At 33.8% G+C, this 17,530-nt stretch overlaps 1 protein-coding gene across 3 annotated transcripts in view; it reads left to right on the forward strand.

Moving 5' to 3' along the window:
• LOC116581945 (disintegrin and metalloproteinase domain-containing protein 18-like) overlaps positions 1-17,530 on the forward strand; it is a 181,568-nt gene that overhangs the window by 67,810 nt on the left and 96,228 nt on the right. For all 3 annotated transcript variants that reach the window (XM_032329289.1, XM_032329290.1, XM_032329291.1), the window contains 2 exons: positions 6,326-6,421; positions 12,328-12,526. In XM_032329289.1, the coding sequence (XP_032185180.1) occupies positions 6,326-6,421; positions 12,328-12,526 (295 nt within the window). The remainder of the gene's footprint in view (positions 1-6,325; positions 6,422-12,327; positions 12,527-17,530) is intronic.

Here is a 17,530-nt window from a genome sequence, read left to right on the forward strand (position 1 = left end):
GACCCCCATCTGTTTTCTCTACAAACTTTTCCTGAATTTGGTTCAAATTTCCCCATTTCTTTTTGTTACAAGAATGGTGAAAAATGATGATAGATTTTTCTTAATCTTTAAGCATTCTTGCATTTCCATGTTTCAGGATGCTCAAAACTTGTTCTGTTTCCTCACTTCTAAAAATAGATATCCATTCTACCACAGTCCTATTAACAAAACACTCTCTGTACCCTATTCTTAACAGATAATACCACATATTTAATCTAATATCATTATTATATAACATTTCGCAATTCCTCTCTATTTAAATAAATTAAGATTTAGTGATTAGTCCCCCAGCCATTACATGAATTTCTTATCCACCTACAAAAAGAGCTGACCATGTGTTTATATAACATTAAATCTCTACAAGTTTTCTTAATCCCCACTATTCCCAAAAGTGTGTGTGTGTGTGTGTGTGTGTGTGTGTGTGTGTGTGTGTGTAGGTTTTCCATTTATCTCAGATCTTTCTTTCTTCTTTATTTTTATTTATTTTTTTTAATCACAAGAACTACCTTAATAGAGAAATATAGAAGGGGTCAAAAGCTCAGAATAGTGGTCATATTATAATTGAATATAAGAATACAAATCCAGCACCCAATTATTTGGATGGCTTACAGGATATTGCTTTCACTAAGGCAATGAAAAAATCCACTACTAAGGAGGTAATAATGTTGAAAATCTCAGTGGTAGCTTTCTTTTATAGACAACAGTTGGTGGCTGAAAGTGCCCATATAGAACTGGGCACCCAGTGTCATTAGGAATCACTGAATACCAAATAGCACAGGCCAAGAGACAGTGCTTAACAATAACAGCCAACGTGGATGAAGTTAGCATAAAGGGAAGAAAAACATAGATGGCATCTACTGGTTTTGAACTGCATGGATTTATACTGATAGTTAAGAAGGATCTGGGTAGTTAATTACCATATTTCTTGGTGTAAAAGAAAAAGTGAACAGAGGATTGAGGCCAATTGCTACAAATCTCTTACTAATCTCTTGCTAGATTTTCAAACCCAAATCAGTCTTAGAGCTTGAGCTCATTGCTCAGGTAGAGGATGAAATCCTACAATGCTCCAGTAGGGACAGCAAGCAGCAATTTCCTCAGTCATTCCCCTCTCCCAACAGAGTGTCCTATAGTCTTTTACTGAAACAACTATCCACTAGGGAATGGAGAATACCCAGATCATTGTAGGATGATTCAATACAGAATCTTTGCTGTCATTCACATGAGAGAACCCAAAACATCATCATGAGTAGAGTGAGGGTATAGAGAATCCAGGTGATACCTGGAGTCCTTGAAAAAAATTTAAATAAATTTAATAAATAAATAAATAAATAGATAAATAAATAAACATAAAACAATCCAAAACCCAAAACAAAACAAACAAACAAACAAACAAAGCCCAAACAAATAAAAAAAGAAATAAAAGAAAAAAGGAAAAGGCCATCTCATGGAAGGTTCAATGAACCCCAGGTTCTCACAGACTCTGCATCCAACCATCCTGCAACCAAATGTAAGTTGTTTGAATAAATAGCTAGATAGCGAGAAATGCCCTTAATGACACTAATAAAAAAAAGCCAGCAATAACAGTAACTAAGACATTACTGTTAGGGATATCAATATAGATTTTATGTAATATGATTTTAAAATGGTAAGAAGATATCATGCACAACATTATATTAATAATTTAACAACCTAGATTAAATGGACAAATTCCTCGAAAAAATGCATTTGCAAAAACCAACATGATTAGACATCTAAAATGTGAATAGCATTATTAAGAAATAATGCTAAAGAAATGCTATCTATATTTTCAAAACTTCTCATTAAGAAAAGCCCATACACATGGATGGAACTAGAGCGTATCATGCTTAGCGAAATAAGTCTAGCAGAGAAAGACAACTATCATATGATCTCCCTGATATGAGGAAGTGGTGATGCAACATGGGGGCTTAAGTGGGTAGGAGAAGAATCAATGAAACAAGATGGGATTGGGAGGGAGACAAACCATAAGTGACTCTTAATCTCACAAAAGAAACTGAGGGTTGCTGGGGGGAGGGGGTTTGGGAGAAGGGGGTGGGATTATGGACATTGGGGAGGGTATGTGCTTTGGTGAGTGCTGTGAAGTGTGTAAACGTGGTGATTCACAGACCTGTACCCCTGGGGATAAAAATATATGTTTATAAAAAATAAAAAATTTAAAAAAAAAAAGAAAAGCCTATACCACATGGCTCTACTGGTGATTTTTTTTTAATTAATAAAAGCACAGGATAGAGAATATAGTCAATGACACCATAATAGCATTGTATAGTGACAGATGGTAGCTACACTTGTGGTGAGCAGAGCATAATGTATAGAGAAACTGAGTCACTCTGCTGTGCATCTGAAACTAATATAATGTTGTGTGTCAACTATATTCAATTTAAAAAAAGAAATTATGCTGATTTTATACAATATTTTCTAAATTATAGAAGAAAGACATTATGTTCTAACTTTTTCTTTCCATGTAGAAATAAAAATTAAGTCTATACATCCATTTTACTAATTTGGGACAATTACCATCCCTAGCAAATTAAATACAAATGTGCACACACAAACACAAACACATACTGTGATTAAAATGAGGTGGCATTGGCAAAAAAAAAAAAAAAAAAAAATAACACAGAAAATTTAAAATGAATATAGTCCATATCTTAATACTTGCTTGATTGCCAGTGCATAGACTAGCATCTGGTACTTACAAGGTACTCAACAAATACTTGTTGATTCAGTGAATGCGTGGATAGTGTAATTATCTTTATAATTATGTATCGTTTCTAGAATACCCGTTAGTCATAACAGTACTTGGAGAGTTTATTTGAAAGTTTTTCTTAACAAGAACTAAGAAAGAATGTAAGGAACTTTTTATAGAAAAAGTTGATTTGGAATAAATCTTGCCTTAAACATCAAACATACTTTGAGGCTGTTTAATTGCATTCATGTTGTATTGGGCTATTGGCACAAGAAAAGAAAATTGATACCTATATATCTTTATCTATAATATCTACACTTATCCATCAGTGATTTAACTATCTATATATGTAAAAGTTATATAGATATATAACATTCATTTTCAGGATGGAAATATATAATGTCAGAATTGTTTATCTATAAATCCAGTGTATTCATTATGAGAAAGGGAGAAGCAGCCTCTGATGTGCAGGATCTGGCCTAATAATATCAGCTGGGCCTTGGTGTTGCTAGGAGCTGGCCTGCCATAGATGGGTTGTGGGGTTCTCCTGTTAAATAATTTCAGAAAAACTCAACATCTGTGATCATGATAGATGAAGAGAAAAAGCAAGGCCACTCTCAATGTCTGAATACAAGTAAAACTTGGGAATTATTCAAGTCACAGAAATGACCAAATATCCTCCTATCCTGGCTAATGTGAGAAATTCCTGCTCCTTTATCAATTTCAGCTTTAGCATTAGTATAGTCCCTCCTCTTCTAGATAAGCATTATTAGAATACTTAGTCAGAGATATACCCCTTCTTTTCTGACAGCATCTAATCTGACAAAGCCCAGATTCCTTATATGCCTCAAATTACCCAACACAAGCCCAAATTCTGTAATTGTACCCTTTCACTGAGGAGTACCACAGTTTCTCAGAATGTGCATTCTCCTTGGCTGACACTAGTAATAAATCCAATCTGTTGAACTACAGGTGTGTTCCAGGTGGTCTTTGGCAGAATGACATGGACATCTGTATCTTCATAAATATCCTTAATTTTACAAAATGAAGTTCTATTTTATAAACCCACCTATACATGTGGAGTATACATTTGTTCTTGTATAAACAAATATAATGACAAGTAATACATATTTGAACAAATATCCCACAAAATATAAACATACATTTCAGAAAAAATAAATCTGTAAGTTTTAAATAAAAACAAAGATACAATCAAGTATTGATAATAGTCTTTGCATAATGGAGGTCTTGGTAAAGAGACACAAAACCCAATAATCATAAAGAAAGGACATTACAAATTTCACAATATGACAGGCACCATTAACAAGACAAACAATAGACTTCAAAGAAATGTTGTAAACATACAGAAGAGAGAAAGGATAACTGGATATTATATAAAAACTTTTCCCACTAGTTAGTGGGAAAAAGAAGGAAAAACAAAATACTCAAAGTGGTCAAAAGTAATGATCATTTAATTCATAATGTTGTACAAAGTGAAAGTTCATGCTCACATTCACTAGTAATTAGAGAAATGATTTTAAAAATGAGACACAATTTCCCCACTAACTCATTGTAAGTTAAACACAGTTTGTCATAATTAGTATTGAAATATATAGTTGGGAGAGGATCTTCATTTACTGTCTGTGAAAGAGCGTGCGCACACACACACACACACTAATAAGGATATTGAAACTATGGATAATCTGGGAAGTATAGAAACAGCTTCAGCTTTTACTCTATATTTTCTGCATTATTTCTAGCATGTGAATATTTATAAATACATTCCTATTGACATTGATTTGATTGATTGACTGACTATTGATTTTTCATGTCTTTAGACATGAAAAAGCAGAAACAAATGGAATAGAAATAAAGAAGAATCTTACCTTTATGTTAAAGGACAAGATCTTTGAAACCAGTTTTTTGAGTAAACAGAAAATGTTTGACTTTTTTAAAGTGTTAAGAATACAAAAATATTAAAAAATTATATAAATGCAATTTATTTACATGGAAACAATATTTAGTTTATTATTTAAATTATTACTCCTTTTGAATAACAATTGACTGTCATTTAACTTGTAAAAATACAGAGGGGCACCTGGATGGATTAGCCCCTTAAATTCTGCTTTAAACCCAGGTCATGATCCCAGAGTCCTGGGACCTAGCCCTGCAACACATTGGGCTACCCTGCTCAATAGGGAGCCTGCTTCTCCCTCTCCCTCTGCCTCCTGCTTCCCCTGCTTGTGCTTTCTCTCTTGCTCACTATTTCTCTGTCAAATAAATCTTCAAAACAAGAAATATTAAATGCAAGTTGGTGCAGCCACTTTGGAGAATAGTGTGGAGATTCCTCAAGAAATTAAAAATAGAGCTTCCCTATGACCCTGCCATTGCACTACTGGGTATTTACCCCAAAGATACAGATGTAGTGAAAAGAAGGGCCATCTTTACCCCAATGTTTATAGCAGCAATGGCCACAGTCACCAAACTGTGGAAAGAAACAAGATGCCCTTCAACGGACAAATGGATAAGGAAGATGTAGTCCATATACACTATGGAGTATTATGCCTCCATCAGAAAGGGTGAATACCCAACTTTTGTAGCAATATGGACGTGACTGGAAGAGATTATGCTGAGTGAAATAAGTCAAGCAGAGAGAGTCAATTATCATATGATTTCACTTATTTGCAGAGCATAACAAATAACATGGAGGACATGGGGAGATTGAGAGGAGAAGGGAGTTGAGGGAAATTGGAGGGGGAGATAAACCATGAGATACTATGGACTCTGAAAAACAACCTGAAGGTTTTGAAGGAGCAGGAGGTGGGAGGTTGGGGGAGCCAGGTGGTGGGCATTATGAAGGGTGTGCATTGCATGTAGCACTGGGTGTGGTGCAAAAACAATGAATTCTGTTACACTGAAAAGAAATTTAAAAAAAAAGAATAAATTATAAGCATTTTTAAATAAAAAGCAAGAAATACTAAAAAATTAAAATTAAAATTTATTAGCATATTATTATATGTTATATTATTATATAACTATATATAATTATATATAATTATATACATGTAAATATATGTTAATATTTATTAACATATTAACATATTTATTAACATATATTTTTTGTTAATTTCATTATAGTAAAACATAACACATAATTATTAAATCAAGTGTATTTTAGTTGTAACTATTGTCTAACTCTACTTTAACTTTATTTGCAAAATGAACCTGGAATAAACAAAACACGAAGAAGACAATTGGGGAAGATTTTCTCTTGGAAACTCACATGTTCCTTCCTCGAAAATATATTTCCATTTTGGTAATTTATGAATTAGTCACCAATGATTATAAGTAATAAACATCACCGATCAACTACTATTTTAGATGTTATTTAGTTCTTATATGTTCTTTTGGACATTCTAGAAGTAATAAAATAATAAAGCTTCATTGAATATATTGTATAATTGAAAAGTTGAACACAAAAATGTATAAATAGAAGCTAAGATTAATACATAAGAGCTGTTAAATTGTTGAACTACAATAATATTTCTTATGAAATTTTAGGAATGTCAGTTTAAGAAGTGCTGTGATTTTAATACATGTAAACTGAAAGGCTCAGCAAGATGTGGTTCTGGACCATGCTGTACATCAAACTGTGAGGTAAGTTTCCAATGTTTACAAAAAGGAAATTATATTGTGATCATAGAAGTCTATATTAATTAAATTATTGTGGAGTTGATAAAATGCATATAGAATAATGAAGAGTCCATAAACAACCACAAGTAAAAAGGAAAACTACCATGAATTAAAGAATGCATCACAGATAGGTACTGATTACTCTTTTGTGTTAAAACTACAGTTTACTGCCTTCTAAATTACCATATAAAGAAAGGGTAAACATAGGGGCGCCTGGGTGGCTCAGTGGGTTAAAGCCTCTGCCTTCAGCTCAGGTCGTGATCCCAGGGTCCTGGAATCGAGCCCCACATCGGGCTCTCTGCTCAGCAGGGAGTCTGTTTCCCCCTCTCTCTCTCTGCCTGCTTCTCTGCCTACTTGTGATCTCTGTCTGTCAAATAAATAAATAAAATCTTAAAAAAAAAAAAGAAAGGGTAAACATAGACATTACTATGTCAAGATATTATCAATTATACAGGAAATTGTGAAGTCAAATAAATGGTAAATGACCATGGAAAAATTGTAACACAAATAGACAAATTGTGTAGCAGAGAAAATGAATAGCATACAGAATATGTAAATAACTCTCAGATATTGATAAATAAAAGACAAATCACACACACAGGCAAAGGTGATGCTCAGGCAACTTATAACAATGAAAGTAAAATTGTTCAATATGTGTACTTCATGTGCAATAGTTAAGGTAAACACAAATAAAAATAATACAATATATAAAGTAGTCATCCAAATGGTAATCTTAAGAACAACAGTGTTAATATTAAACCAAAAAAAAGGGATAAAGATCATTTTTTGAGAGTGTTTGTGGAATTTTGAATTGCTACAATCCTTTTGGTGAGCAATATTTGAATATCTCTGAGCAGAGTATAGATTACCAGTCAGTTTTTCTTATGTACATATGTTAGAAATATGCACATGTATGGAAAATTCAAAAAAGAATATTAATTGCAGAATTGTTCACAGTAGCAAATAAACAATATTTATTAGTATTTGAACAGTTACATAAATTATTGCATATTATAAAAGAATTAGTAACTGCAGGCTAAATATTGGTATACTAATATGATATTATTTTTAAGACATATATTTGGGTGAGAACTCAAGTTCCATAAAGCAAAATATTTTATAATTTTAATTTTGATATATTATATACACATAAATATTCCACATGTTCTTTTTGTTCAAATATTCCACAATATTCTTTTTGTTCAATTTTTCAATTAAGGTATAACTTACTAAACTATAACTTTATTATAGTAAAATTCTTTCAGTGAATAATTCTGAGTGTTTTAACAAACTTTCAGTCTTATAAATAGCACCACAATTAAGAGACAGTTGATTTTATCACCACTCCCAAAAAGTCACCATGTACCTCCTTGTATTCAACCCATTTCTACACCCACTGACCCTGGAAACTAAAGATCTGTTTTCTGCATCTGCAATTTTCCTTTTGCTGAAATATAAATGGAGTCATATGTGTAAACATTGTAATTAGCCATGTTAGCATAATGCATTTGAAGTTCATTTATGTTGCGGTGCTTGTAAGTGGCTCATTCCCCTTTTTGTTTGTTTAGTTTGTTTTCAAAAAAAGTATTCATTATTTAAAAATTATACAAACTGTCTCTTTATTATTCACAAATTATGAAAATTTGTAAACAATTTGTCTCAACCCTTCAAAAAAATGTACTCTCTCTTTACAGTCTTTAGTGGCAGTGCATTTTGATGGTGTGGAAACTAACTCACAAACATTCCAAATAACTTGGTTAGAATGTACAAAGATATAGCAGAAGATAGAATTCCTACAATGATTTAAAAAATACAAGTTTAATTTGAAGTTATAGAGACAGTGAGGATTACAGAATAAATGGTAAACAGACGCCTCTGTATAATTTTGCAAAGCAAAAATTATAAGTTTTGTATGTTTTCACTTTGTTTCAGCCTTTCCAAAACACTTTTAACCACAAAAGTTGAGGGCACTTTGATGGTTCAGTCAGTTAAGCATCTGCCTTGGGCTCAGATCATGATCCCAGGGTCCTGGGCTTGAGCCCTGCAATCAGGCTTCCTGCTCAGCAAGGAGTCTGCTTCTCCCTCTGCCCAGCTCCCCAACTTGTTCTCACTCATTCTGCTCTCTCTCTATCTCAAATAAATAAATAAATAAATAGTCTTTTAAAAAAAAGTGCAAAAGCTTAAAATTTTCCAGTTACCTAAAACTTCAAAAATCTATTGTACTTTAGGAAAACTCTAAAAAGCAGCAGCATTCAAACAGTGGTTAACTCACAAATGTGTGTGCAACATCCACAACTAAACTCACTATTACTCAAGCATGTCAGAGTACAAGCCAAGGCAGAGCCAGTAGCAGCATCTCTGAGAGTAAAGAGGACTAGTGTGCGGCCCAGGGCATTAGGGTGCTTGCTTGTGGAAAAAAGGATAAAAACTAAAATTACTTTCTTTACAGAATCCGAGGTCCTAATTAAAAGCAGCTCCTTTAAACACCTAGGACAGTCTCATTTCTAGAAATGCAAAATATCTTGTTACTATTTTTGCTTTATTTTTTTTTTATCTTTTAGAGAAGTTAAAGGAAAAATGAACTTAATAACTAAAAATAATTATTCCATCTTTTATTCTTAATTTCCTTTTGTATTTTAGATTTCTGTTTAGTATCATATTCTTTGTGCCTGACGACCTCCCTTATGATTTCTGGTAATTTAGATCTGCTAAAAAAGAATTTTCTCAGTTATTACTTGCTTAAGAAAGTATTTCTCATTAATTTTTGAAATATAGATTTTGAAGGTATAGGATTTTAGGTTGAAATACTTTTTTAAAAAAAATTTCATCACTTTAAGACACCACTTCATTCATTTGTTACTCATCTTTGTCTCAGTCTATTATTAATTCAATTAAACAGAACTGTGGAGTGTGTGTGTTGGGGAAAGGAGATAAACCTCCCTATGAAAGGTAATAGATAAAGTACTTCACAGGCCCTATAAATTTGACAATAACTAAGCTATGCAAGGAGGCCATTCTACTTCCTGATAATAATCTATATAATGATGTTGATAGCTATTATATACATTGTTTACTATGTGTTGTTCTAGCACTTTTTACTTTAACTCAGTTTTTTCTCAAATTTTTATTTAAATTCTAGTTAGTTAACATACAGTGCAATATTGATTTCAAGAGTAGTGTTGGTTCATCACTCACATACAATGCCCAGTGCTCATCATAGCAAATGCCTATTTAATTTATTTTTTTTAATAACAAATGCCCTTCTTAATACCCATCACCCATCTAGCACATTCCCCACCCACATACCTCCATCAACCCTTAGTTTGTTCTCTATTATTAAAAGTATCTTATGGTTTATTCCCCCCCTCTTTTTTTCCCTTCTGATATGTTCATGTTTTATTTCTTAAATTCTACATATGAGTGAAATTATATAGCATTTTTCTTTCTCTGACTTATCTCCCTTAGTATAATACATTCTAGCTCCACCCATGTCATTGTAAATGACAAGATTTCATTCTTTTTGATGGTTGAGTAATATTCTGTTGTATATAGGAACCACATCTTCTTTATCCATTCATCAGTTGATGGACATATAGTTTGGCTATTGTAAATAATGCTGCTATAAATATTGAGAGGCTTGTACCCCTTCATATCTGTGAATCTTTTGGGTAAATATCTAGCAGTACAATTTTGGGATCATAGGGTAGTTCTATTTTTAACTTTTTGAGGAAACTCCATACTGTTTTCCAGAGTAGCTGCACCAGTTTGCATTCCTAACAGTGCAAGAGAATTCCCCTTTCCCCACATCCTCACCAAAACCTGTTGTTCCTGAATTGTTAATTTTAGCCATTCTGACAGGTGTGAGGTGATAGCTCATTCTGGTTTTGATTTGTACTTCCCTGATGATGAGTGATGTTGAGCATCTTTTCATGTGTCTCTTACCCATCTGGATGTCTTTGTAAAAAAAAAAAAAAGCCTATTCATGTCTTCTGCTCATTTCTTAACTAGATTATTTGGTGGAACATGCCTCAACAGCATAAAGGTCATGTACAAAAAACCTACAGCTAATATCCTCAATGGGGAAAAACTGAGAGCTTTTTCTCTATAGTAAGAAGTAAGACAGGGATGTCCATTGTCACCATTACTATTTAATACAGTACTGGAAATCTTAGCCTCAGCAATCAGACAACAAAAACAAGTAAAAGCCATCTTAATAGACAAAGAAGAAGTACAGCTTTCAATATTTGCAGATGATATGATACTCTGTATAGAAAACCAAAAAGACTCCATCAAAAAATTGTTAAAACTAATACCTGAATTCAGCAGAGTCACAGGATATAAAATAAATGTACAGAAATTTGTTGCATTTCTATGTACCAATAATGAAGCAGCAGAAAGAAAAAACCAAGAGCTCAGTCCCATTTATAATTGCACTGAAAACCAAAAGATGTCTAGGAATAAACCTAACAGATAGGTGGAAGATCCGCACCCTGAAATGTATAGAACACTGATGAAAGAAATTGAAGAGGACACAAAACAAATGGAAAGACATTCCATATGCATTGATTGGAAGAACAAACAATGTTAAAATGTCTATACTACCCAGAGCAGTCTATACATTTAACACTATCTCTATCTAAATACCAACAGTATTTTTTCACAGAGCCACATCAAGCAATCCTAAAATTTGTATGGATCCACAAAGACCCCAAATACCTAAAGCAACCCTGAGAAAGAAAAGCAAAACTGGAAGCATCATGATTCCAGACTTCAAGCTACAGTACAGAGCCGTAGTCATCAAGACAGTTTGATACTGGTACAAACATATATTGATCAATGGAACAGAAAAGAAAAACCAGAAATGGACCCACAACTATATGGTCACTAATCTTTACAAAGCAGGAATTTACAAAAATTTACAAGAATATCCAATGGAAAAAAGTTTCTTCAACAAGTGATGTTGAGAAAACTGAAGAGAAACGTGTGATAGAATGAAACTGGACCACTTTCTTATACCATACACAAATATAAATTCAAAATGGATGAAAGACTTAAATGTGAGACAGGAAACCATCAAAATCCTAGACGAGAACACAGGCAGAAAGCTCTTCGACCTCAACCATAGTAAATTCTTACTAGACATATTGCCAAAGGCAAGGGAAACAAAAGCAAAAATGAATTATTGGGACTTCATCAAGATAAAAAGCTTTGTCATAGCAAAGGAAATAACAAAACTAAAAGGCAGCCTACTGAATGGGGAATATATTTGCAAATGACATAACTGATAAGGTGGTATCCAAAATTTATAACAAACATATTAAACTCCACACCCCAAAAAACAAATAATCCAGTTTAACTCAGTTTAATACTAACAAAAACTCTCTGAGAGTATGTTTATCATCCTGAGTTTACAAACTAGAAACAACTGCAAAAGAGAGATTATATATCTCACCACACAAATAAGCTAGTGAAAATCCAAACAAGATATTGAAACGAGGCAGTTTGGTTCTTGGTCACTTCAAGAACAAAAAAGTATGGGCATTTTTCCTTCAGTTTTGCGGAACGGGTGTGTGTTACCTCTTTAGGCTCCCTCTAAATGTAGGTTGAGTTAGATGGCCTCCCAATGCGGAACACAGAAGAGTTGTAAACTCTCTGTCACAAAGAATCCTTTTATATCTGAGACACTTTCCTTCAGGCTTCATAATGAATAATGGATCTGACATTTCTTTCAGAGAACTCACAACCTTGGGAATTTTATGATTCCCCCAAATATCAATAATTAGGCATATTTTATTTGATAAATCTCTTCACTAAGTAAGGAAGAATAGTCATCCACAAGAACGTGATTTTCTTTTTCCGTTTCCTCCTAGATAGCAGTAGCAGGCGTTCCATGTAGAAAGAGCGTTGATCAAGAATGTGATTTTATAGAATATTGCAATGGAACATCCAGTAATTGCGTCCCTGACACTTATGCATCAGATGGCATGTTGTGCAGTTTGGGAACTGCATATTGTTATAAAGGACGATGCCAAACTACCGATAACCAATGTGCCCAGGTACTTGGAGAAGGTATTGTTCTTTCTTATGTATTTATATTACCTTAAATTTGGATTCCTCTATATGATGAAATACATATCACACCACTCTGACGTAGAACTTGGATCTCAAGCTCAACAATGAACAAATTTGGATTAAGGAAGATTTTTTAGAGGACAGTAATATAGTATAGTATTGTATAGTATCTCCAGGATAATATTGTACATCTCTCTTTTCATGGTTTGATTTTTGATTTTTGTACTTAGCAACCTGCGCAAAAATCCATTTCTATCACTCATAATTACTTACATATTGGAACAGCAAGTTAGTAGATTCTAGAATTTTACTTAAAATTTTTTACTTCATATCTTCATCATCTAACTTTAATGGCATAAAACAAGAAGTGCAGAGTGAATTTCATTCAAGGATAATCATATCTTTTGACTGAAGAACAGTTAGGAGAACAGTATCTATAAGCCACTGACCCAAATTCATTTTTATATTTTCTTTTTAAATGGTTTTCCCAAATAATTCAAATAAGAGTTGTGCATCTATGCTTCCCTTTTAGGCAGTAAGTATTCATAATACCCCAATATGATTTTAGAAGGATTAAATGAAATTTGAATGGACAAAAATTACTCATTGAAATGTATTCAGATAAATCATTTACTAATTGAGTAAAAGTAGTGCAAGCACCACTTTTTAGTTATTTGCCCTGCAATAATAAGGTCTATAGTTTATACCAAAGGGCATGGAATGCAACTTATACTGTTTTCCTAATTATCTGAAACTTATCCTTAGTAACAAGTTTCAAATTAGGTGACTTAACCAACATTTAACCAGAGCTACAGAGCTATATCTCCTAAATCAGAGCAGTGGTATTTTTTGTAGGCTGTATTTCAGGATTCCGCTTTTTACTTGGTTATGTCTTTGCTGTTTTTCTTTTTCAGTGCTTATTTGCATTCAAAAAATATTATTTGTCATTGCCACAGTATCTTTATATCAAGATTTAATACATCATTTAGAAATAAAATTAAATAATGGGGCACCTGGGTGGCTCAGTGGGTTAAGCCGCTGCCTTCAGCTCAGGTCATGATACCAGCATCCTGGGATCAAGCCCCTGCATTGGGCTCTCTGCTCAGCAGGGAGCCTGCTTCCCCCCTCCTCTCTCTCTGCCTGCCTCTCTGCCTACTTGTGATCTCTGTCAAATAAATAAATAAAATCTTTTTAAAAAATTAAATAATACTCCCTATAACATCCATTAAGGATTATCCAGGCCATACTCTTCTTTTTTATTAAATAAATCTTTGATCCAGAATTGAACTACTTGTCATTTGACATCTTTTTGAGTTCTAATTAAAATGAAGATGTTTAAGTATGACTTAACCATTAGTATGTATTTCCTCTTCTAAGTTATGATCCGGTGTCCCATAAAAACTTACCCAACTGGGTCAAAATTTGATCTTTTAATGTAGTTCATACATTCATCCCCCCTTTCTTCATTTATTTGGCTCCTACCTGAAGGAAGCACTTTTTTATTGTTCTTATGTTACCAAAACTTATAGGACAAAAGGCTGTACTAAAGGCAAGAGCACACAGAACGGATAGTATTCAACAAGTTCAATATTGTCACATGGTTATTTTACTCATGGAGTTTATGATCAAGAGACAAAGATAGTAAAGACATAAATACAAAATAAATATTAAAACTTTAATTGTGCTAAGTGCAGTTAAAGGAAAGAAAATAAAATGCTGGGAAAATTGTGTAGTGGACAAGGGAAATACCATCTGCTGTCATTATCAACTCTAGCTGTTAGCTCACTTCTCCAGAATTTGTCTTAACTACAGACACCTCACCCAAAAGTACATCTTTCCCAGAACAGCACAAATCCAATAATTAATTGAGGTGGGATATAAAGGCCTGAGCATTGTAATCTAATCAGGCATAAATCAGGCACACTTTGCACTCTGGCAAACAGCGTAGGACTGGTCAGGTCTTTGTTGGGCTTGCCTTTCTGTTTGACTTCTTATCTTTTCTATCCTGCTTTCTTCCTCTCACTTCCAGATGCTCTAATCACTAATAAATAGCTTTCACATTATACTTCATCTAGATGCTAGCTTCTGCAAGCTCTAACCATTAACAAACGATCCTTAGAGTGGTATGAAAAAATATTCTATAAGATCATTTTCTTTTCTTTTCCTTCTTCTAAAGATTTTATTTTATTTATTTGAAACAAATCACAAGTAGGCAGAGAGGCAGGCGGGGTGGGGGGAGGCAGGCTCCCTGCTGAGCAGAGAACCCAATGCTAGGCTCAATTCCAGGACCCTGGGATCATGACCTGAGCCGAAGGCAGAGGCTTTCACCCACTGAGCCACCCAGGCACCCCTATAAGATCATTTTCAAAACGAAGTTACTTACTTCCAAGCTGTGAATAAGCATGCCATAACTGGTGGAAGTTGATAAGTTCTTAGTTCACTGAGTGAACTAAGAAGTCAAAGATAACTCATTAGCTGGTATAATTGAAATGTGTGGGGGAAATTGTAACTATAAGGATAGGGGTATTAGATGGTTATTACTAAACAACACTGAAATCTAAGAAAAGATAACAAAAAGGTGTTCGTTTGAATTCAAAGTGTATGTTGAATGAGCCCCCACTGTTAAGTCATAGAAAGGTTTTAATTTTTCAAAATAGTAGGTTAGAGCAAGTTAAAAACTTAATTATCAAGTTGAAGGAATTTCAGAGAAGTATAAATTCTCAGTCAAGTCTGCTTTACTATGATTAAGATTCTGGCTGGAAAAAAGAACAAGAACCACAATTGGGATGTGAACAGATGAAAACATGTTCCCTGCATTTTTAGCCTCCAGACTTCTCTGAAACTACTCTATTTATAAAATGACACAACTCTGATCCCTTACACCACCACCTTTGTCCAATTAAGAATGGTAGAAGCATGTTCCCATTGTTTGAAGAAAATGTGGAAGCCTATCACTCATAACACAAATTTTATCTCCATTAGGATCTCTCTCCTACCTGTCCTGGACACTAAAGCTGAAAATTAAGTTAAGGCACAGCAAATAGAGACAGGATTTTCTGGAACTTATAAGGGAGTAAAGGAAATATACCTCAATGGAGCTGTAGGTACTAGCCAGCATTTACTGCTAGAATCAAGAGACTTTACATGGAATTGGATTCTGAGAGTGTTTGATATAAGATTAGATAGGGGAACATAAGATCAGATAAGAAAGTTCATTGTTTTGGGAGCACTCTCTTAGAATAATAGGAATTAACATCCCGGCTAGGATCCTAGAAGATGGTAAAAAAATTCTATTAGAATTGTTTCCAGAGGCAGGGGAGAAAATGGGACCGCTCACTCTAAGTGAAATTTAAATGATGAAATTATCATGAAATAATGGAGGAAAGAAAGAAAAGTCTCGGGGAAATGAATATAATGTATATGCTATAAATACAAGGCCAAATAGTCCCAACAGGAAAACCCAATGTCACAGGGAATGTGGTGCTAACAGGTGTATCAAAATCACTTTAAGTCTTCATTGTGGCCTTCTCTGTAGGCCAGTGGTGGCAGGAGGAGATGGTAATATAGAAGTAGGCTCACTAATAGCAATGGGCATGATTGATAAAGTCTTAAAAATATCAAGGCCAGAGAGCAGTGCTTGGCTTCCAGAAACCAGATGGATAAAATTATTGTAATAAGCAGTAGCAGACAAGGACACCTATGCTACAGACAAAATTATTGTAATAAGCCATAGCAGATATGGACACCTAGACTACAGACAATCAGGAAGATAGATAATAGAATATTACTCAGTTTGCACCATCAAAGGAAATTAAAAAATGGATGACTAGGGGACTCGGTAGATTTCCATTAATAAATGCCATAATTTCATGTTCAAATTCTGAATGTAAGCTACTTTTCACAACCAAAACTCATTGACATAAGAGAGGGTTAGAGAGTTCCAGAAGGGAAACCACACAACACCTTGGCAAACATACATGTTAATAATTTCTCTAGCACATCCTTGAATGATTCTCAGTCACTTAATTAGGTTTCTATCTTTTCATGTGGGAAATGAAATAGCCAAGCACCTTGGAAACTAGTGGACAAAGAGTGTATGAATTAACATGAATTAACCAGAAACCCAGTGTCATCATTTTGTCTTTGTAAGAGTGGGGACTCATAGGGGCTAGGTAATAGAGTCTTTGATAACTTTCAATGTACAATGGGTCCACTAGATCCACGAATCTATTTGCTAATTATTTTAGCATGTCAAATTATTATTTGACATGCTAATTATTTTTTGACAAACTATTATTATTTGACAAAATAAATATTTATTTGACAAACTAATTATTTTAACATGTCAAAATGTTATGATGATATCCTCTAGAGGATATCATCAGGTTTGACATGTTAATAGTTTTTGCAATCCTATCATTATATCCTTAGCCTAGATGGCATGGTCATGGAGAAAGCTTGTGTAAATGTCTCTTTCCAGAAATTAGTGCTATTTGTTTTAAAGCATCTTTGAGCTCATAAACCTGAGATCAAGACCTGACCTGAAACCACAGACAGATGCCCAACTGACTGAGATAACCAGGTGCCCCCAAATTAATGCCACTTTTTTTTAAAAGATCTAGAAAATGCAGAGATGGCTCTGTATATCTACATTTAATTACAGAAACCAGATGGCATCAGAAGATAATAAGAATCTATTGCAAATGCAGACAAGTAGTAGACTAAGTAATTATATCCACTATGCCAGATATGGTGTCTATGCTATAGCAGAATAACATGGCCTCAGATATGTGGTAGGAGTATAACCACTGATTTAGAAAATATATTCTTTTCTTTTCCTATTTGAAAAAAATAATTAGAAATGGTTTGCTTTCATGTGGAATGGATAATAGCATTAATGTTGAGTTTTGTTGCAGGGTTAGTTTTACTCTCCTGCCCTCAATCATAATGCAATTGTAGAGATATGTAATATCACATCCATCAATGATTTTGTTCTAATCC

The sequence above is a fragment of the Mustela erminea genome, chromosome 21 (genome assembly GCF_009829155.1).
Source record: "Mustela erminea isolate mMusErm1 chromosome 21, mMusErm1.Pri, whole genome shotgun sequence".
Lineage (NCBI taxonomy): Eukaryota > Metazoa > Chordata > Mammalia > Carnivora > Mustelidae > Mustela > Mustela erminea.